The 20,756-nt window shown below is 36.6% G+C and overlaps 1 protein-coding gene across 2 annotated transcripts; it reads right to left on the reverse strand.

Annotated features, from left to right (window-relative positions):
- Positions 1–250: 250 nt before the first annotated feature.
- Positions 251–20,446, reverse strand: LOC137408273 (TLC domain-containing protein 4-like). 2 transcript variants are annotated; one of them, XM_068094732.1, is made up of 7 exons: positions 20,235–20,446; positions 11,932–12,158; positions 8,592–8,681; positions 5,659–5,717; positions 5,441–5,535; positions 2,036–2,109; positions 251–1,017 (listed from the first exon to the last, which is right to left on the reverse strand). In XM_068094732.1, the coding sequence occupies exons 2-7, from the start codon at positions 12,114–12,116 to the stop codon at positions 699–701; spliced, it is 822 nt and encodes a 273-aa protein (XP_067950833.1). In that variant the 5' UTR covers positions 12,117–12,158; positions 20,235–20,446; the 3' UTR covers positions 251–698. The 2 variants fall into 2 exon arrangements, with proteins under 2 accessions (XP_067950833.1, XP_067950841.1); XM_068094740.1 differs by having other exon boundaries at positions 20,222–20,446.
- Between the last annotated feature and the right edge of the window lie 310 nt (positions 20,447–20,756).

Consider the following 20,756-nt stretch of genomic DNA (forward strand, 5'->3'; position numbering starts at 1 on the left):
TTCTATCAACTGTCATTCACCTTTCTTATAGGAGCTGTTTAATGAACTGGTACAAACACACTGCAAGTGAGTCCTTTGATGAAGAAATCACAGAATTTCAACATAGAAATAATCTTAACTAGTGAGCTACTAATCTTTTCATAAATAAATCATTAATAAAATTACTGAATTACATACTCATACTCGAGTGGCACGTTAATCGTTAGTAACTGTTAGATGCGAAGCTATTGCGGACACAATCAGATAGACTTGAGTTTTTTATTTTAATTACAAAAACAAAACAGATAAAACAAGCACGCTCAATCGATGCGTAGCGGAATGAAATGAATGAAATAAACAACCACTTATAATCAGGCAATCGTTTTTATATAAATAATACAACTAGTGTATACTTCAAATATTTTACTCTATAAAGTCAGCCTACACAATGTACCAAAAAATTTGAAGTAAATCGTGAAAAGGTACAAAAAGCTTCATATATAAGACTAATCATAGGAAATAAAAGAAGATTTCCCATCTTATAAACTTCCGGTACCAATAGAAGGTACCAATAGAAGCATGCAAAGTAACGACTGAACCATAAAAAATACTATTAATCATCAAAGACTACAATATGTCTATATAACTTGTTCTACCTACTTCTGCTAGCATTGAAGAACTACGATACTTGAAATTATATCCAAACTGACAATATCTAATTAATCTTGCTTCGTCTCTTTGATATCAGCCTGTTCCAATTGATCTCTAGCCTTTTTGCTATTCCAAGTTTTAAAAGCACCCTTGAGCATTTTACGATACCATATAATGTTCAGAGAGTCTAAAAATATGACGGCAGACCAAGCCACGTATTTTACAATCCCAGAATGATTGTAGCTGGTAGTTCCAGTCACGGAATAGAGGGTGTAGACATACCACGGAAACGGTAAAATCCTAGCTGCCGTAAAAGATATGACCATGAGAAGGCCATTATAAAAATATGCGGAGGTTGTCTGCATGCCAAGATCATAGAAAACAGCCCTGCAAAGACGTAAGAAGATTATCAATTTCAACGTTAAGAAAGGAAACAACAAAGTTATCCATAGACACCTTGTTGTAGCTACATGATGGTGTAATAATTTACTAAAGGTAATAAATGTGATCACAACTAAGCCACCTGCATGAATAGAAACACGCTTAATAAAAATAGGAAAGTGGTACAAGCAAAGTTCTAACATTAACCCACTCAAAACCCACTCCATCTGTGGTGTACTAGTTAGCAGCTGTATTCTAGAATGCGTGATTCAATCAACTTTGATAATCCCTATATATGATACTTGAGTAATATGACTGCTCAGCTATGAGCTACAACAAGACCTCCGAAGACAGCGGGTAACACAAGTTCCTCAGAAAAAGTTGATCAGCTTGCCAAGCAGTTTTGTTGAAGATGGTAGAGGCTCATTCTTAGACTAACATGATTTTCTATAAAAATTTAAAACAGGAGGTAGTTCGACTACTAGCCAGGGTGGCAAGATGTTGTTTAGGTTGGAAGGTCACTGAGAAAACATCTCAACTTAGATTTCTCTTGTTATAGCTATTAAGGTAGAAACTCATGATGCAATGTGATACAAACATAATTTTAATACATGTAAAATGTTGTTTTATGCATCCAAATGTTTCAAAAAATTGAACATTGAACTAGAAGGCAGGGCAACAGACCAGTGTTGCCACCCCTCTAATCATAGCTGTTTCAATGTAATAACTACCATGTCAGATCACATCAGTATAATTACTAAAAAGGAAAAACATCATACAGTTGCACTCATGAAATGTATCATCTTCTTCACACTATCTCAGAACAAAAGAAAGCTATTAGAAGCCAATGCAGTGAAGCCCTATATTTTCACCAGACTATCAGAATGCCTTACACAACTTGTTATATGAACTTAGCAGCGGCGAATGAGTTGAGGGAACTAACTGCCCAACTGGTCGATGTGACCTTCCCACTCTTAAATGTATTACTTTCAACAGGTTTGACAGCCTTATGAGTGTAGCATACCTGTTATTAACAAATATCGTAGAATACTCAGCAAGGAGCCTGATCATAGCGAAGAAGCTGTAACTCCCATAAACCTGGAACAAGAACACAATGTAGAATAGCAATGGAGAATATTCAAATCTTTTCAAAATTTTGGCCTACAATTTGGAAAACCGAAGTATAGTCAATGACTAACTGTCAATGAGACCAATATAACCTTATTACTAAGCAAATAAAGGCGAGAAACTAAGATTTGTAATGCTAAAACAATCACCGAGCAAATGTATCGATCGTTCAACCAATTTGTGGTCGAACAAGCAACCACAGCTAACATTACAAACATTTATTATTAATATTATTACAAACATTATTTTTTATACATATAAGTTTATTAGCCACATATCTATTCAGAATAAGTGAGTTATTAAGTACAAAAGAGAAACTGAGGAAGTTATATGCTCACAAATGTTAAGCTGACAACTCCACATTTAATTACAAGATCGATATAGTCAAACCTTTACAAATAAAAATGTATCATTAAAAAGCCTGCTTCACATGTTGAAACTCTATTATATAAAAAAATATTCCCATAAGAATACATTGTAACTCAACAGCAAAAAAATGGTGTGATAACTCCTGAATGAATCCTGCAGATAATTACACAAAGATGAAGCAATATAAACGAATGCATTATCAGATAGAGATGCAAACAAATAAACTGGCATAAAACCAAAAAACAACAAGAGTTTTTACTTTTCCTTTATCTTAGACACAGCCAACAAAATAGCTTTACTTTCGAGCTATAGCTGTAGAGATATGATAAAATTTTCTTGTGTTTTTGATAGACAGTGTGTTTTTGAAGCAAGTTTGCAATGGCACAAGTTTTATATGATAAAAAAATGCCAGTTTGGGAGTCTTCTTTACATCCCCACTATAAACAATAAAGTTCAGTTTCAAAGTCTTAACAAAGTCTCACAAGATCACTCATTTGGCGAGATCACCATGGAGATAGTATAGAATGCTAGTTGCTAGTAAATTAGTTGTTGGAAATTCCAAGTGAATGAGCTTGGACTGCAATTCTTAACACTTAGCCGCCAAAAATCACTAAAAAGTTGGGGCGGCTCAGCCACCTCAGGGAATAGGGGCCTGCTTCAGCTGCCATAGACCTATAGCTTCTAATGGCCCTAGATCTCATGCTTTAGTCTTGAATACACGTATTACATTATAGCCCTTTATTCTGGTCGTAAATTCCCTCACTTTTAACTATCAATCTATTGATCTCAATCTATTGTCTTAATTCTAATACTACAGACCTTCATCACACATATGATAGACCTTAATCACATACTACAGACCTTCATCACACATATGATAGACATTAACCTCATACTAAAGACCTTCACACATATGATAGACCTTAATCACATACTACAGACCTTCACACATATGATAGACCTTAATCACATACTACAGACCTTCATCACACATATGATAGACCTTAATCACATACTACAGACCTTCACACATATGATAGACCTTAATCACATACTAGAGACCTTCACACATATGATAGACCTTAATCACATACTACAGACCTTCATCACACATATGATAGACATTAACCTCATACTAAAGACCTTCACACATATGATAGACCTTAATCACATACTACAGACCTTCATCACACATATGATAGACCTTAATCACATACTACAGACCTTCATCACACATATGATAGACCTTAATCTCACACTACAGACCTTCATCACACATATGATAGACCTTAATCCCATACTACAGACCTTCACACATATGATAGACCTTAATCACATACTAGAGACCTTCATCATACATATGATAGACCTTAATCTCATACTACAGACCTTCACACACATATGATAGACCTTAATCACATACTACAGACCTTCATCACACATATGATAGACCTTAATCACATACTACAGACCTTCACACATATGATAGACCCTAATCCCATACTTTAACCCTTAAACTCAAAACAAAGACCTTAACATTAGATTATGACCTCTAATCTCATGGCTTAATCCTTAATCTTGAAAGAGAGTCCTTCAGCTTAACAAGGCACTAAGTCTTTCATTTTAGTCTATAGCCTCATTCGAAAAACCTTGACCTCTCTATAAATCTCTACAATCACTATATATACTTCAATTATCTAGTCGTTAATCTTTCTATTTGGTACCTTATCTCATGCCATAGAATTAATCTCATAATCTAGTTTTTATAGTGAAATCAGATCTTAATCTTCCACTATAGTTGCTGCTAATCTCATGCTGTCTCAATCCTACACCAATTATCACTGTGTCAGCAACAACACTGCATGCTCCTATAAATCAATAAGGGCAGCAGCTAAGACTGTTAATTCTTAACCTAGTTACAACTCTGTGAAACATATCCAGCTCTAACATTTGAACGATATAAAATAATTCTCTGCTCCGTCTGGTAATTGTACACATTTTTGCCACTTTCAATAGGAAAACTTGTATGGGGCAATTTAAAGCATCTTTTTTGTGAATACCTACAATATAAACACAAGCTGTGATAGGCATCTTGCAAGACATCATTTTTGTGTTTTAATAGAACATAGCGGGACCGACATCCATTCTATTAGTAGGCATAGTGTGAGCTAATATACACTGATTGTACTAGTAGCTGAAGACACACATGGTTCAACCCATTTCGAGTTCCAAAACAAAAGATCGATGCTTTAGTTTAAACAGCATGTGATAACAATAATGGTGTCACTCAAATGAACTCTGGATCAACATGTTGACCTCTGATGCTAGCCAGCCTTCTCACACAACAGCGTGACCTTTGATCAACTGAGGTACATATTGCAAGACCAGCTGACATCTCTCACTTGAGTAGTTATAGATAAGCACCAGTGCAAGCAAATTGATAATCAGTCAGCATCAACAATCCACTATCCAGTTTACAGATTACCAGCTATGGTTGGCTGATGGGTCCAAAGTTTAGCATAACATAAGATAATGGACGTGCTGGGCACACGAATTGAAGAAGCAGACCAACATGGCCTTGATTGTTTAGCGAGTGAACTCTATCCACAGTAGCTGGTGTGGGGCAGGGGATGTCAACAGAGAGATAGGTGTGAAGAAGAGAGGAAGAAAAGGAGGTGAATAAGTGTTTTTCATGTCTTCAGATCAGCCCATTTTCAGTGGAGGCTTAATTTTCGTGAAATTTAATTAAAAATAAAACATTGGTTGTTTCAAAATCAACCCATAAACTTTGTTTTGACCTGCATCAGTACCTATTGATCGAGCTGCGATGCCAGCAATATTTTGGAAGGTGTGAGGCTGAAAGGCAAGCAGCTAAACAGTGGCGAATACATCTACAAGATTAGAACATTACCCATCATGTAGAGTAACTTACACATGAAACGACGAATGCTGCGGAAGACGTTGTGTGATGAAGGAGAAATTGCCAATCCCATAGATATCTCCAGTTCATAAACATGATGATGAGGTCTAAAGTACAATAGAGCTCAAATTAGAATATTATAATCGAGTAACTGAAGGCGCAAAGGTCAAATCAGGACAAGCTCAAGATCAGAGGGCAGAGATAAGTAGGAGACAGAGAATAACGCCTACCTCCTGCCATGTACCCAGCAGTTATAGCGCAGGCTGTCGTGGCTACTACACTTCTACCACTGTAGGAACAAAGGAATAATAGGAAGATTAAAATGTGGTACACTCTAAGGCTATTGCCTGAATGTGGAGCTATACTGGAATTAAAAATAACAGTAACAGTTGCAGCCAGCTTGAAAATAAGGCCTTCACTAGTTCCATAAGCACAATTGAAAACACTTAGGTTAACATATCGGTTCTTAGAGCAGTTACTGAATGTGACCATAGAGTGCCTACTACATGTACGTCTGCTCGTATAGCAAATATTATATTTTTAATACAGCGACTATTAGCTATGCCACTAGAGCAAGTATTAAATAACTTCATAGAACAACCATTAAATTGTATTTTAGATGTCACATATTGGCAAGTTAATTATCATAATGACTATAGACTACCTCAAAGTAACACCACAAATAGGAATTTTTATGATAAGGTTATGATAAGTACAGTATATATCACACTAGCATTAGGTTATGATAAGTACAGTATATATCACACTAGCATTCGGTTATGATAAGTACAGTATATATCACACAAGCATTAGGTTATCCTAAGTACAGTATATATCATACTAACATTAGGTTATGATAAGTGCAGTATATATCACACTAGCATTAGGTTATGATAAGTACAGTATATATCACACAAGCATTAGGTTATGATAAGTACAGTATATATCACACTAGCATCCGGTTATGATAAGTACAGTATATATCACACTAGCATTAGGTTATGATAAGTACAGTATATATCACACTAGCATTAGGTTATGATAAGTACAGTATATACCGTCAAACCTCTATTTGATCGCCACTATAGGAGAAGGGCTAAAAATAGAGCACCACCCTTTAATTAAACGCTACCTCCGTTTGACTGCCACTTTAACATTTTGTGATCTTTATGAAACCATAATAGTGAGTGACCAGTAAAAATGTGTCCACAAAATCATACTAATAATGGCTTGGTTACATCAAAAATAATTATTACGTTGTTTGTGTTTGGATCAAAGCCCATTTCCCAACTCCAAACTTCTCGGTTATTTTGTTAAAACGTTGAAAGCAACATCATACAAATAGTTATTAACTGTATCAGGCTAATTGTAGACCATTGTTTAATGCAGTCTTAATGCTTTGGCGTATGTGAAAAATGGTTTACATTTACGATGTATATGATCGATTAGTTATTAGGCTAAAAGTTGTGGTTTTTGGTTTATGGTCTCAGCACCCATGTTCTAAGCACAACTTTTAAGGTAACACTAAAAGGTTTATCATCATTTCTGCATAATGCAATGCGTAAAAGTTTTGCTCTGCCAAAAACATTGTTTGGACACTAATATTGACTAGTTCAGGAGTGCAGTAAAAAAGTTGAGGTCAGCAGACAATTTGGAAGGTATTGAACAACCAGAAGATAAAATCATTCCCAACAAAATCAACAATCAGAACACAACTGGCCGAGCAAACGATGCAAATAATTTTGTTTCAAAAACAATAATCTTTGTTTCTGCTTGTATTATAAGTATGGTTTGTTTATTTCACTTGTTCTTGAATATATCTGGTTCTTATAAAACTCATGAATTCGCAGATTTATAGCATACTATTTGATAGCATCATTGCAATTACATAAAGCTTACGACGGATCGATGCTCATAACTCCCCTTCTAGTGCGCATGAAAAGTCAGTTTTGGCTGCAAACTGTAAAAAATATATCAATGAGTGCAATGAGCTTTTATGCAACTTTGGTAAATATAGTTATAAAACAAGAATATGCCTTCAACTTTAGAATGAAATAATATATTGGAAGCTCCCACAAATTGCAAAGCAGGGCACAGGCGATATTGATGCAGGTTAATTGCAAGCAATTACAGGTTATATCAGAGAAACATCTCTACCAGATATCAACAGGTAGAGATATTTCTCGGCTTCTCAACACATATTTATTAAATTATCTACAATAAGTTGGAGTAAGTTACCAGAGTTATCGCATCCAAAAGGGTTAATGTCACTCCCCTCGAAGGAGAGTGCAAAATATAGACGACGTTCGCTTCGCCAGTAAAAGGGTTAAACTCATCTTACTAAAATTCTGATGAGCTATTTCAAAAGTAAAATGCCAGCCTCTATTTGAATCTTACTTCCATTTGAGTGGCACCTCCAATTGACCACCACTATAGGAGAAAAAGTAAAAAACTGAGTGCTGTGGTGTTCAACTATAGGTTTTACGGTATATATATCACTCAAGGATCAACTAATCATTGCACTGGTATAACTGGATTAGAATTGATGGTGCGCTACATGAAATATTTACCGTTCAATTATGTTAGGCGTAAGGCCAAGACATCATATTATCGTTTAGACAAGTGTCCCAACCTACCTTATACAGCGAGTGAGTCAAGTACAGCTTCACTACGGAATAAAAACCACCTTCTGCTACTACTATACAATGAATACAACTTATGCTTGGGACAACTTAGGTGGAAACAAAACAAAGAGTTGAATTACCAATGACTTTACAATGGAAACCTCAGCTATCCTAATAATCTTCTCTATTTATCACTCATAGCATCTTCTGGAGGGATTAATAGAGATGGCAGATGATAAGCAGACTGAGTATTATAGCTAGAACCTTTCTAAAGTACAGTTTACAATACAATGAATAACACCAGGCCTTTTATATTGTCTGGCCACTTGAACTTTGCTGAAATTTTTTCTTTTTGCTGCAAGTCAAAGATCAATTAAAGATTCACAGTTCTGGCAGCTAGACTGCTAGACACAGCCATAGCAAGACATACACCAATTCAGTGAATCGCTATACCATAGATGTAAGAGCTCTTACATCTATGAACTATTGAACTATGAAAAGGAAATAATGAGACAAGAGTAAAACCAAATGGAACTTACAGTACGTAGTCTTCATATAGCGAATTCTCAAAGCACAGAGCGTAAGTAGAAAAGAGGGAAGCAAGTACAGCATGGATGTAGGAAGGAAAGCTACAAGAATAGTTAAAATCAGCGGGTAGTAGTCAAGGCAACTATGTAAACATCAGACCTGGTAGTGGTCATGACAACTATGTAAACATCAGGCCGGGTAGTGGTCATGACAACTTTGTAAACATCAGGCCGGGTAGCGAAATTTTTTTCCCAAACAGGTTTACATACGGCAGTAAAATTTTGGCTCCTGATTGGTTTTATTAATTAAGTTTTAGTAATCAAAACTTACATCATTACATTAGAAATCAATAGTTGTAATTAGAAAGAAACACAAAATTCTAAATAACGTAGTAAAACTTATGTTATCATTCAAAAAGTGCTGTTAAAACGTAAGAGGCGCTCACTTAAAACTCATTAATTTAAGCCATTTTGAATAAAATTTTGGAATTCTGTGTTCCACTCTAATTATAACTATTGACTTTTAATGTAATGATGTAGGATTTGATTACTAAAACTCAATTACTAAAACCAATCAGGAGCCAAAATTTTACTGCCGTGTGTAAACCTGTTTGGGAAAAAAAATTTCGCGGCGGTTAGTGGTCATGACAACTATGTAAACATCAGACTGGGTAGTGGTCATGACAACTTTGTAAACATCAAGGCGGGTAGTGGCCATAGCAACTATGTAAACATCAAGGCGGGTAGTGGCCATAGCAACTATGTAAATATCAGACTGGGTGAGATAAAATAAGATAGCAACAATGTTCATGGTGTCTGTAGGGAGGATGCTAGCCTTTTCAACAGCGGCTAATGCTTCAAGTGCTACAATTATCAAATTTCACACTTGATTTGCCATGACATAACTTTTACGAGTATTCAAACTTGATCCGATGTGCATGTATACTCATTATGCAAAGGGAACCTGGCATATGACGGTGATCGTCAGCTAATCAGAGTATGATAAGGTGAGGGAATGCAGTTTTTATAATTCAATAAGGCTGGTCAATGTCATCTATACAAGGGAAATCACAGTTTTGACATTCTTAGTGTCACACTTGCTTTAAACTGTCCATCATATACAAACACATCTCTACTCACCATCACCTTAAAACACAAATTTCCCAATATGCAATGATACCCCAAATTTTTTACCAAATATTAACCTATACCTAAATAATTTCCAACTTACACCAACTTACAACTGTCCAAATTTCAAAAGACAGTAGGTATGAAATGATAAAAATTAAGGGACTCAAATTGAAAATTAAAAAACAAACAAGAAAATACGCACTAAATAAATAAAAGCATGAGTAAGCGAAATTAGTTTAAAGTTCACCTACTCTACATGTATGCTAAGTTCACCTACTCTACATGTATGCTAAGTTCACCTACTCTACATGTATGCTAAGTTCACCTACTCTACATGTATGCTAAGTTCACCTACTTTACATGTATGCTAAGTTCACCTACTCTACATGTATGCTAAGTTCACCTACTCTACATGTATGCTAAGTTCACCTACTCTACATGTATGATAAGTTCGCCTACTCTACATGTATGCTAAGTTCACCTACTCTACATGTATGTTAAGTTTACCTACTCTACATGTATGCTAAGTTCACCTACTCTACATGTATGCTAAGTTCACCTACTCTACATGTATGATAAGTTCACCTACTCTACATGTATGCTAAGTTCACCTACTTTACATGTATGCTAAGTTCACCTACTCTACATGTATGCTAAGTTCACCTACTCTACATGTATGCTAAGTTCACCTACTCTACATGTATGCTAAGTTCACCTACTCTACATGTATGTTAAGTTCACCTACTCTACATGTATGCTAAGTTCACCTACTCTACATGTATGCTAAGTTCACCTACTCTACATGTATGCTAAGTTCACCTACTCTACATGTATGCTAAGTTCACCTACTCTACATGTATGCTAAGTTCACCTACTTTACATGTAGGTTAAGTTTACCTACTCTACATGTATGCTAAGTTCACCTACTCTACATGTATGCTAAGTTCACCTACTCTACATGTATGTTAAGTTTACCTACTCTACATGTATGCTAAGTTCACCTACTCTACATGTATGCTAAGTTCACCTACTCTACATGTATGATAAGTTCGCCTACTCTACATGTATGCTAAGTTCACCTACTCTACATGTATGCTAAGTTCACCTACTCTACATGCATGTTAAGTTTACCTACTCTACATGTATGCTAAGTTCACCTACTCTACATGTATGATAAGTTCGCCTACTCTACATGTATGCTAAGTTTACCTACTCTACATGTATGCTAAGTTCACCTACTCTACATGTATGTTAAGTTTACCTACTCTACATGTATGCTAAGTTCACCTACTCTACATGTATGCTAAGTTCACCTACTCTACATGTATGATAAGTTCGCCTACTCTACATGTATGCTAAGTTCACCTACTCTACATGTATGTTAAGTTTACCTACTCTACATGTATGCTAAGTTCACCTACTTTACATGTATGTTAAGTTTACCTACTCTACATGTATGCTAAGTTCACCTACTCTACATGTATGCTAAGTTTACCTACTCTACATGTATGCTAAGTTCACCTACTCTACATGTATGCTAAGTTCACCTACTTTACATGTATGTTAAGTTTACCTACTCTACATGTATGCTAAGTTCACCTACTCTACATGTATGCTAAGTTCACCTACTCTACATGTATGCTAAGTTCACCTACTCTACATGTATGCTAAGTTCACCTACTCTACATGTATGATAAGTTCACCTACTCTACATGTATGCTAAGTTCACCTACTTTACATGTATGCTAAGTTCACCTACTCTACATGTATGCTAAGTTCACCTACTCTACATGTATGCTAAGTTCACCTACTCTACATGTATGCTAAGTTCACCTACTCTACATGTATGTTAAGTTTACCTACTCTACATGTATGCTAAGTTCACCTACTCTACATGTATGCTAAGATACAAAAGCTATCACCAGCTTTATGCACTGTCTGTATCCTGCATCATTAAGGTTAGACCTCTCAATCCACTCTCCAAGACAAAGCAACACAAAATACATCTTTGATTACTTTTTATTAATTTTTTTTACATCATTCTGTTCTGATTACAGAATAAGCTCCAACTTCACAAGCTGTCAAATTTAATAGCTGCCTAATACAGGGCAGCAAATAAAAACTAAAACTATATAAAAACAATTGGCAATTTCAACCAAATGCACCTTGTATCTATGCATTGACTACCTTGCTGTGGCATCGTACTGAGGTCAGCACCTACCAACTAATGATAGCTATTCGTTTCTTGGTTGTCGTGCCAGCTATGAAAGGAGCATCCCAGAAAAGGTAAAGTGAGAGGTAAAAGATTATGCTGGTAGCAATTGCTGAGAAAGTGAATATTTTGAACGTCAGCCATAGCTCCTCATTGGAGGGCATCAAAACATAATCATACGTTTCTTTATCCATCAGTCACCCCTATCCTGTCTTCCTGCCACAGTATCAGCCTCTCTGAAAAAGTCAACAAGCTATGGTAAAGAAACTCAATCGAACACAAAGCAGTATTTAATAAGAAATAAAAGCAGAGTGTTGATATAAACAGATAGCAGAAATCTAACGGAATATCGTTAAGCTTTAATTGAGGGAAACTCGAGTTGAATCTAGATAGAGACATGTATGTTATTAAAAGGAGCTATATATGTTTATTCTAAGTGAATGCCTGGCATTGCACGGGTAATTACAGTTGTTTCTACATAGAAAATGTATTTTTAATCAACATATACATTTATCTTTCTAACTTATAAATGAAGATATTTGTTTGTTTCTGTGTGTGTCCGGCCAATACATGATTCAAATATTCAAAAGCTCGAGGCATAGCTAAAATAGATCGTTAGAAAACTTTTCTTACTTTTTAAGATTTAAAATAGCTTATAAACAATGGCAGGTAATGAGGTTGTCATTGGCTAAGTTGCTTTACCCAATGAATTTGAGTAACTTAAGCTAGTGACTTAAAGGTTGACTTGCAACAAAATTCACATTACAGTTATTTGATATCAAAAGATTCACCATGGCTTACTCTGTTGTGTTCAAGGTGCAAAATATGTAGAAATGTGATTACAAGCTCTTGAAAGCTAAAAAAAAACAGTTAATCGCAGCCATCACGAAAACGCTGTAGATTGGAATTCATTTCTAAAACGGCTCAAATGGGACGTAGTTGAACAAGATGGCTTTTGTTTACACTTTCATGCAACCTCATTCATCGAAATATTTTCACAAATATGCTTCACACATTCAATAAAACCATGTCTATTGTTCTTACGCGTCTGCTTTATCGTCATTGTAATGCTGTTTATTTTAGCAGCGATATCTTATAACCTACCGTAAAAATTCGTTTAATTTTTTAACCTTAGCTTGAAGGAGTACATATCATTGTCTGATAATCATGACGAGCCTGTTGGTCACCTGTGATACTCAAAAAATGCTGCAGAAATTATTTGCGAAGTATTGGGTCACATGATCAGATTACGACTTGCCGATTAGACCAAGCCGAAACAAAACTGTAAAGTAGCGAGCATCTATATTTGATACGGGGTCTTCGGTAAAACCCGAAGTGTTTGCCATATACTAGTGCTGCGATAAGTTTTATATTGAGCTTTGTATTGGCCTTTCAATTCACGCGAGAACATACGTGACAAGACGATAACCAAATTTCGTGGCTACGTCATCAAAATAAAGAGATTCCAATCTATGGCGGCTTTTCGTTTTTGAGCTTTTAAGAGCTTGTAATCACATTTCCACATATTTGGCACTTACAACACAACAGAGAAAGACGTGGTGAATCTTTTGATACCAAATAACTGTAATGTGAATTTTGTTGCAATTCAACCTTTAAGCTAATATTTTAATCTTTAATACAATAAGTGTCATGTCTGTCCAAAACTAGATAAGAGTGTTAGGAAAAAAATTGCTCCTCACAGGAATTGAACCCATACATCCGGAAGCAGAAATGCTAAGCCAAGCGTGCTACCACTAAGCCATGCAGCCACCTTGCTACACCTTGTAGTAATTGTGCATATAGTCATTACATATCATGATCTCTCACGGCGTACTGGACTGCCTTCACACATATTTTAACTGGATTTAAATCATACTTCAACCTATTAACTGAACCTTTTATATACATAGATAAAGGTATACAGAATACAGAGAGAAATTAGAGATATATAGAGAAAGAAATTGAAAAAGTCAGCTGTTTTCATATATCTAGGGCAACCAAAACTCGAATATTCTAAATGTGTAGCTTTCTTGTATTCACATGAGATTGATAAAAGTAAAACATAAATGTCGGCTATATTACACTTTGCTTACTCTGCAACTATTTCAAGAGCTACCCTATATAGCATTACTCATATTAATATACAGCGTCATGCAATAAACTTAAATTCCCTAGCTATTTGGTTTTTATGATGAATATTAGGCTATCCTTAGATCTCAAAGGGAAGTGATCTACTGATTTACGTGACTAAGTTCTACAACATTCCTGGAAAAAGAAAGCACCGCTGTAATAATATATTGATATAGAATTAAGTTATTTTACTCAACCGAGTATGTTATCGGTTGATAACTATAACAAACATAGTTCCCAGTTTTCATTGGCCTGAACTACTGCTCTTACACAAGCATGACGAATGATTATAAATCTTTCTAGGAGAAAATTACTCCTGATTAAAATTACATTGTCTGTTCTGTAATGAGTTCCACAAAAGGCAGACTTTGTAGCTTTCATACTTCCTGTAAAGAGCTGTCTGACCAATATACGAACCAAATAGCAATACAAAAGATTGATGCCTGTGTATAATCCTAGCCTGTGTACCATAAATTACCAACATGAGCAACTATGCATACCAGCAGTAAAAAGTGGTAAAAAAACTGTAGAAAATATTTTGATAAGTTGGAATATAAAAAATGGAAAAATTACTTATAGGAACCAGCAGTGTTGATCATTTTGGTAATCAGTTTCAGGGTTCATTAATTGTAACTAAGAGACAAATCCTAAGTAACACTTTCTCCTCAGTTGCCCTCAGCGCGAGTGAACGTCGCTTTCCTAATGTTTGTGCTATTGACACTGCTCAGTTTTGATACAAGCAGATGTTAATCCTAAACATTGTCCTGCGCTCTTATGATCAGCATTCAACTAAGCTTGTTTGTGTTAGGTTTATGCAGTATGGACATTGAATATACTTAATAATCAGTGGAACTGTCAGTTTATCCCTCAACATCTGGCATACACTTTAAACCAGAGAGTTAGAAATGATTGTGCTTACTACTCAAATACAACGATTATCTGCGGAAGATTACCAAAATAATAGTTTGAAGAACTCGGATGTGAGCTCACATATGACTCGTGTGAAAACCAATGATGGGAAGGTAACTCAAGTCCTGAACATCTCCTTTCAAACAGATTAAACGGTTGAACTGTTGTAAGTTCTCTAGTATTCAACTAAGAAATAATACATGTATTTCCAAGTGCTTTCTGATCAGATCTATCTTCCCATATCATAGTCGTCATACTTCGCTGGCATACGGGTATTACTTGAGATTTGCGACCTGGATTGTTGGCTGTGTCAGACACAGGTGTGGTTGTCTCGGTTAGTGGGATGTCGCTGTGATAAGAGGCACTCAATATTGCAGCTCCTTTTGCTGCGACAGGAACTGTGATTTTGTGCATTTTGCCTGGAGAATCCATATCATGCTGTTCAATGTTCAGAGGCTCATCAAGTTGTATGGGGGCTTTTATGAGGTCTACTTGGTTGCATCGAAGAATATTGACAGTTTTCGTTGGGAACTGCATATGATCTGTCAGACATGGCTCCCAACACTTTCCCTTTATTCCAATTGGATTTAATACCCTCGAGACTCCATATCAGTACAGGCGACCTGACTTTCAATAGAGAGGGAACTTGCCGGTTTTTTAGTGTTGTTGTGTCATCAAATTTTTCCGTGCTCTTTTTTGGAGTACCACCTTCTTGTTCTGGCTATGCGGTGAGGCACTGGTAAAAAGTATTGATTTGTTGGATGCACACATCATTCTTTTGATAGGAGATGTGGACATACCAGCGATGGGTTCCTGTATTCAAGTATTGCCAGGAATGGGTCTTCTGCTCATTTCAAGAACTTTTGGAATAGTTTTACTGCTGCTTCCGTTTTCCCAATTGATTGGGCATTTCCTGAGGAGCTCGAGGTATGCTCAAATCCCCAACTGTTGCTGAAGTTGGCAACATCCGCGGTGTGAACTGAGGTCCATTGTCTGATTGCACAATCAGGGGAGTACTGTAGCTGGCAAATATTCTCTTGCAGTCTTGATGACTGTTTTTGTCCTGGTGTCGTTAAGGAATTTATAGTAAAAAAATCACTGAAGTAATCGACCGCTATGATGTAGTCTTTTTCTTTATGAGTGAGCAGGTCTATGTCAACTTTGACCTATGAAGCTGTCGGTATGTCAAGGTTTTGCATGCTTTCCTTGCCCTGAGCCGGAGCAACCATTGCGCAACTTACGCATTGATCTATGTGTGACCTGGTGGCTATTTCATTGTTTGTCCAATATACGCATGACTTGAATCTCTTCAGAGTAGCAGTTGTACCCTTTTGTAGAATTTGAGCCTGTATGTCTTTTACATAACAAATTGGGGTCCTTCATAGATTATCTCATCCAAGATCGCTAACTGGTCCCTAAGATAAAAGAAGCGTTTAATGGCTGTAGAAATCTGATCCTGCTTGCGCCATCCGGCAGCTATTAGTTCCGTGACTTCTTGGACTTCGGCGCCTGTTTGTGTTGTCTAGATTGCTTATAAGTCTCTATGCTGACTGGTATATCTTGTTGAGGATTAGCAATATTTAGATGAGAGAGGAGATTCTGTATTTGGAAGATATGTACGACTGGCACATCATTGGCATTTGGAGTCTCTTTGGGACAACTGGAGAGCATGTCGGCAGTGATCTGCTGGCTACCGCAGCAGTATATCAGTTTTGCAGGATACCTTTGTATTGCTAATAACATGGATTGTAACCTCTTATAAGGCTTGAGCATAGCTCTGTTCCAGATAAGACTGTATGTGAGCATCTGGGTTACCAAAAACATATCGATCAAAGCGCTGCATTGCGAACACTAGTGCCAGCAATTCCAGTTCAATTGGAACATAGTTTTTCTCACTCTCCATCAGACTGTGGAAAGTAAATGCCACAGGTTCGCTGTGCAGAATTAGGCAGCCTCAAGTCCTTGAGTACTAGCATGACATTGCACAGTAACTGGATGATTTACTTTAAAATGCTGCAGTGTAGTATTTGCAATGGCTAGTTGCTTGAAGGTATGGAATGCTCTCTCCTGACATTCTTGCCAGTGTAACTCTTCTTTAGTAGCTCCAAGTAGCCGTCTCAGAGGTTCGGTTTTGGCTGAGCAGTTGGATATAAACACTGAGAGATAGTTTATGTGACCTAAAAATCATTCTGGATTGTTCTGGATATGCCATTCTCTATATTCTGGATTGCCCTTGTCTTATTCGGATCTTTATTGACACCATTTTTTTAGATCATGTGACCAACGTAAGTAAGCTTAGCGAGATGAAATTGGCACTTGTCCATGTTCAGCTTTAACTTGACCTGACCTTATCGGCCCTCTTTAGGAATTGGGCTAGATTTTGATTGTGATCTGCAGTGGTATTTTCAGTAGTGTCTTCTTTCCCATATACTGAAATGTCATCAGCTACAATCATAACACCTTTGAGGCCAGCGGGAAATTCGTGAGCCTGCGTTAGAACTCTTGGACAGGATGACAGTCCAAAAGGCATTATGAGCCATTTATATTTCTCGGAGGGCGTTCAGAAAGCTGTTAGATAACTTGACTTCTTGTCAACTCTGATCTGAAGGAAACCATCTTTAGCTTCTTAGAACATCTCCGAGCACAGACCTAGAAAAATGGTTTTTTCGCATGATTTCGATGCAAAGCTTTAGCTTACCGTTTGGCTTTCTTCTTCCTAGAGCATTGCTGATCCATGGAGTAGGCTTTTAGCACCTTCGCAATCATATTTCCATCAGTGAGTGACTGGATTTTGTCTTTCAGATCGCTTCTCACTGATAAGGCTATTTTTTCTGATTTGACACTAATGGAGTGACATTAGGTTCTATTTCTATGTGTTATTCCTCGGGTAGGCAACCTATTCCACTGAACATGGTAGTATGTTTCTGGAGGAGGTGGTTGATGTTGTTTGATTGTTGATGATTCTTTGTTTACCGATAGTAGTCCCAGATCCAAGCAGGCGTCCAATGAAAGCAGGTTCATGTTAGCGACCTCACAACAAAAAATTTGAAAAGTCGACCAAAGTCGGATTATTACCTCGTATCTTCTAACCGGCTTTGTTTTGGTGCCATCATACAGCTGTAGACTGGACAGCTTGTAATTAAACATGGACGGTCTCCCCAGTAAATCATAGTCTACGCTGCTTACCACATTACAGGAAGCTCCTGTGTTCAACTGATATTCTACCGCTCTGATTCCAGTAGCGGTGTCAGCTTGGATGATAGAAGTAAGCTTTTTGCCTTTGCGTATTACTTGTATGAACAGCAACGACCCAGCTGAGTCTCTGCCGTCCTCATCTAGCTGTTCATCAGTCATCTGGCGTGGTGTATCTTTTGTCCTCTTGGACCTACAAACAGCTCTGAAGTGATTGAATTTGTTCGACTTTTCACACCATTTTCCATAGGCTGGGCATCTGCGGGGCGGGTATAACTCAACATAGCTGCAGCATTGTGATCGATTCGCAGTCTGGTTTTCCCCTCTTTTTGTGTTGTTGGAGGTTGAGTAATTGATGGGTTTGTTCCTGAAAAATCGTTTGATACTGTGAACAGATTCTCCGGACTTGATAGACTGAAGATCTGTTGGTGATGATTCTGATATCTTGCACTTCGTGAAAGCTTCCTCCGAAGTGAGGCTTTCTGCTACTTCAAAGAGTTTCCTTCTGAGTGAGTCTTCTGCTATTTCAAACAGAAGAGCTTGCATCATAAATTCTTCTTGTATGTCTCCTAGACTGCACTCTGGCTATCTTGTGTCATGTAGTTACATATTCATACATGGATTGAAGCCCTTGTTTTGTAGAAAGCATTTTACCTTAAGTTAGTTTGTTTGACCTTTTGTTGCAAGTTTGATCAAATTTCTCTATCACATCATCATGATTGTCTTTCGTCTTTCCCGTTTAATATCTAAATGTTTTAAAAATATCCACTCCTTGAGGACCGATGCATCGTGAGAGAATGGCTACTTTGACCTTATCATTTTTGTCTGCCCTCTCCAATGCTATAAGATAGTAGTTGGATTCCTTATTGTGTGTGAGAGTGATTGACTGAGTAGTTGGGTATTATCTTTTTCAGCTGCTAAAAAGTAGCAGCAGTTATTGTTGTTACTCTTTCCTCACACGGGGCACCATGTCTGCGGTAGGTTCATGGAGTATAGAAGTTGATAGACTTGATAATTTGGGGAACTGTCAGTTTATTTATTAACTCCTGTTGTACACTTTAAACCAGAGACTTGAAAGTGATTGCGCTTACTACTTAAATACAATGATTGTCTGCGCATGATTACCAAAATAATAATTCAAAGAAACCGGATGTGAGCTCACACATGATTTGTGTGAAAACAAATGATGGAAGATAACTCAAGTCCTAAACAAAAAAATTAAAGAAAAAAAATGCTAAAGACAAAAATAGTAACAGGTCTGTAGTCTAAATAAAAATAAATGACTGAGAGCTGAAAAAGGCCGGTAATCTATTAATAATGACATTAGCACCTTTTTGAAATCTAAAATTTCAATTGTGAGATGAGCTTAAATGCTTAGTAGTTATTACCTTTTGCACAATCTTTAAACTATCAAATCTCAATACATCTCCAGTTGAATCGTAAAGATGAAGACTCTTGAAAGAGAACAAGCGGCATTTTCATTACCAAATCAAATATGTTGCAAGACAGTAATGTAAGAGATGCAGTAATATAGGCTATAAACATAAGTTCCTATGCAAGAGAATAAAAAGATGACAATAATAAGCAAGTCAGAATGTCAAATTTGTTTAAAAAAAACTTTACAATGAAGACTGGACGAGAAGCAAGGTAAGTAAGGTGTGAGATATGAGTAAAACAACAAAAGGATTGAAAGTCAAAACGATTGCATGTATAATGAAGTGAGGTTAAAAAATGCTATGCATCGCTTTTGCTGCTGCGTCTCATAACAAGAAGTTCATATGTACCGTTAGAGCAATGTCTATCATCGGTTCCTCGACAAAACATGCGGTTTCACAATATGGTGTAGGCTATTATGTACACAACGTTTTATATGTACTCTAATAAAACCTTGATAACTCTCTGTACTAACACGCGTTTACTAAACCAGCGCAAAAAGATTGACAACTGCAGCTGCTGAAAAAGTATGATAGATTTAAGATAAGGATACACGCGTTAGTAAACACCAGTTCATTCTGTAATCAAAAACTCGAAAGCTGAAATACGCAACCAAGTAATATTAGTAACGTACCTACAACACATACCTTGCTTTTCAAATTAAAAATATGGTTTTTGGTTTACGTAACGAAGATATATCGGTTCTCTAGACCACTGTGTTGGAGATCATAGATAAGCAATTTACTGTACAACAGCCGATAAGGTTGAAACCGAAACCATGTAGTCGGTTTCGATTAATAGACGTAGTCTTAGCTCGGCATTTCTTCATTTGACATAAAGTATATTTGTGTGTGCAACGTTATAAATATGAGTTCTCAGCGAACGTGTTGTAAATCTGCCATTTTGCTCAGTGACTAACAGCGATTCCTTGCAAACTATTCTTTTCTCATTTCTTGAATTCAGTTGTTGTGCTATGCTTATTGTAAAGTTTTGCGTTAAAAACAGAGTATATTTTTCTAAATGATGCTCTCATAAATGTATTTTGTTGTAAATTTAAATTTGATAAATACACGCTCACCTTGTATGTATGAGAACAGATCCAGTGTTATATGATAGATTCACGGACAACCAGATTGAGAAAACCTACAAACGCAATCGTTATTACTTTT

The sequence above is a fragment of the Watersipora subatra genome, chromosome 1 (assembly GCF_963576615.1).
Source record: "Watersipora subatra chromosome 1, tzWatSuba1.1, whole genome shotgun sequence".
NCBI classification, from domain to species: Eukaryota; Metazoa; Bryozoa; class Gymnolaemata; order Cheilostomatida; family Watersiporidae; genus Watersipora; species Watersipora subatra.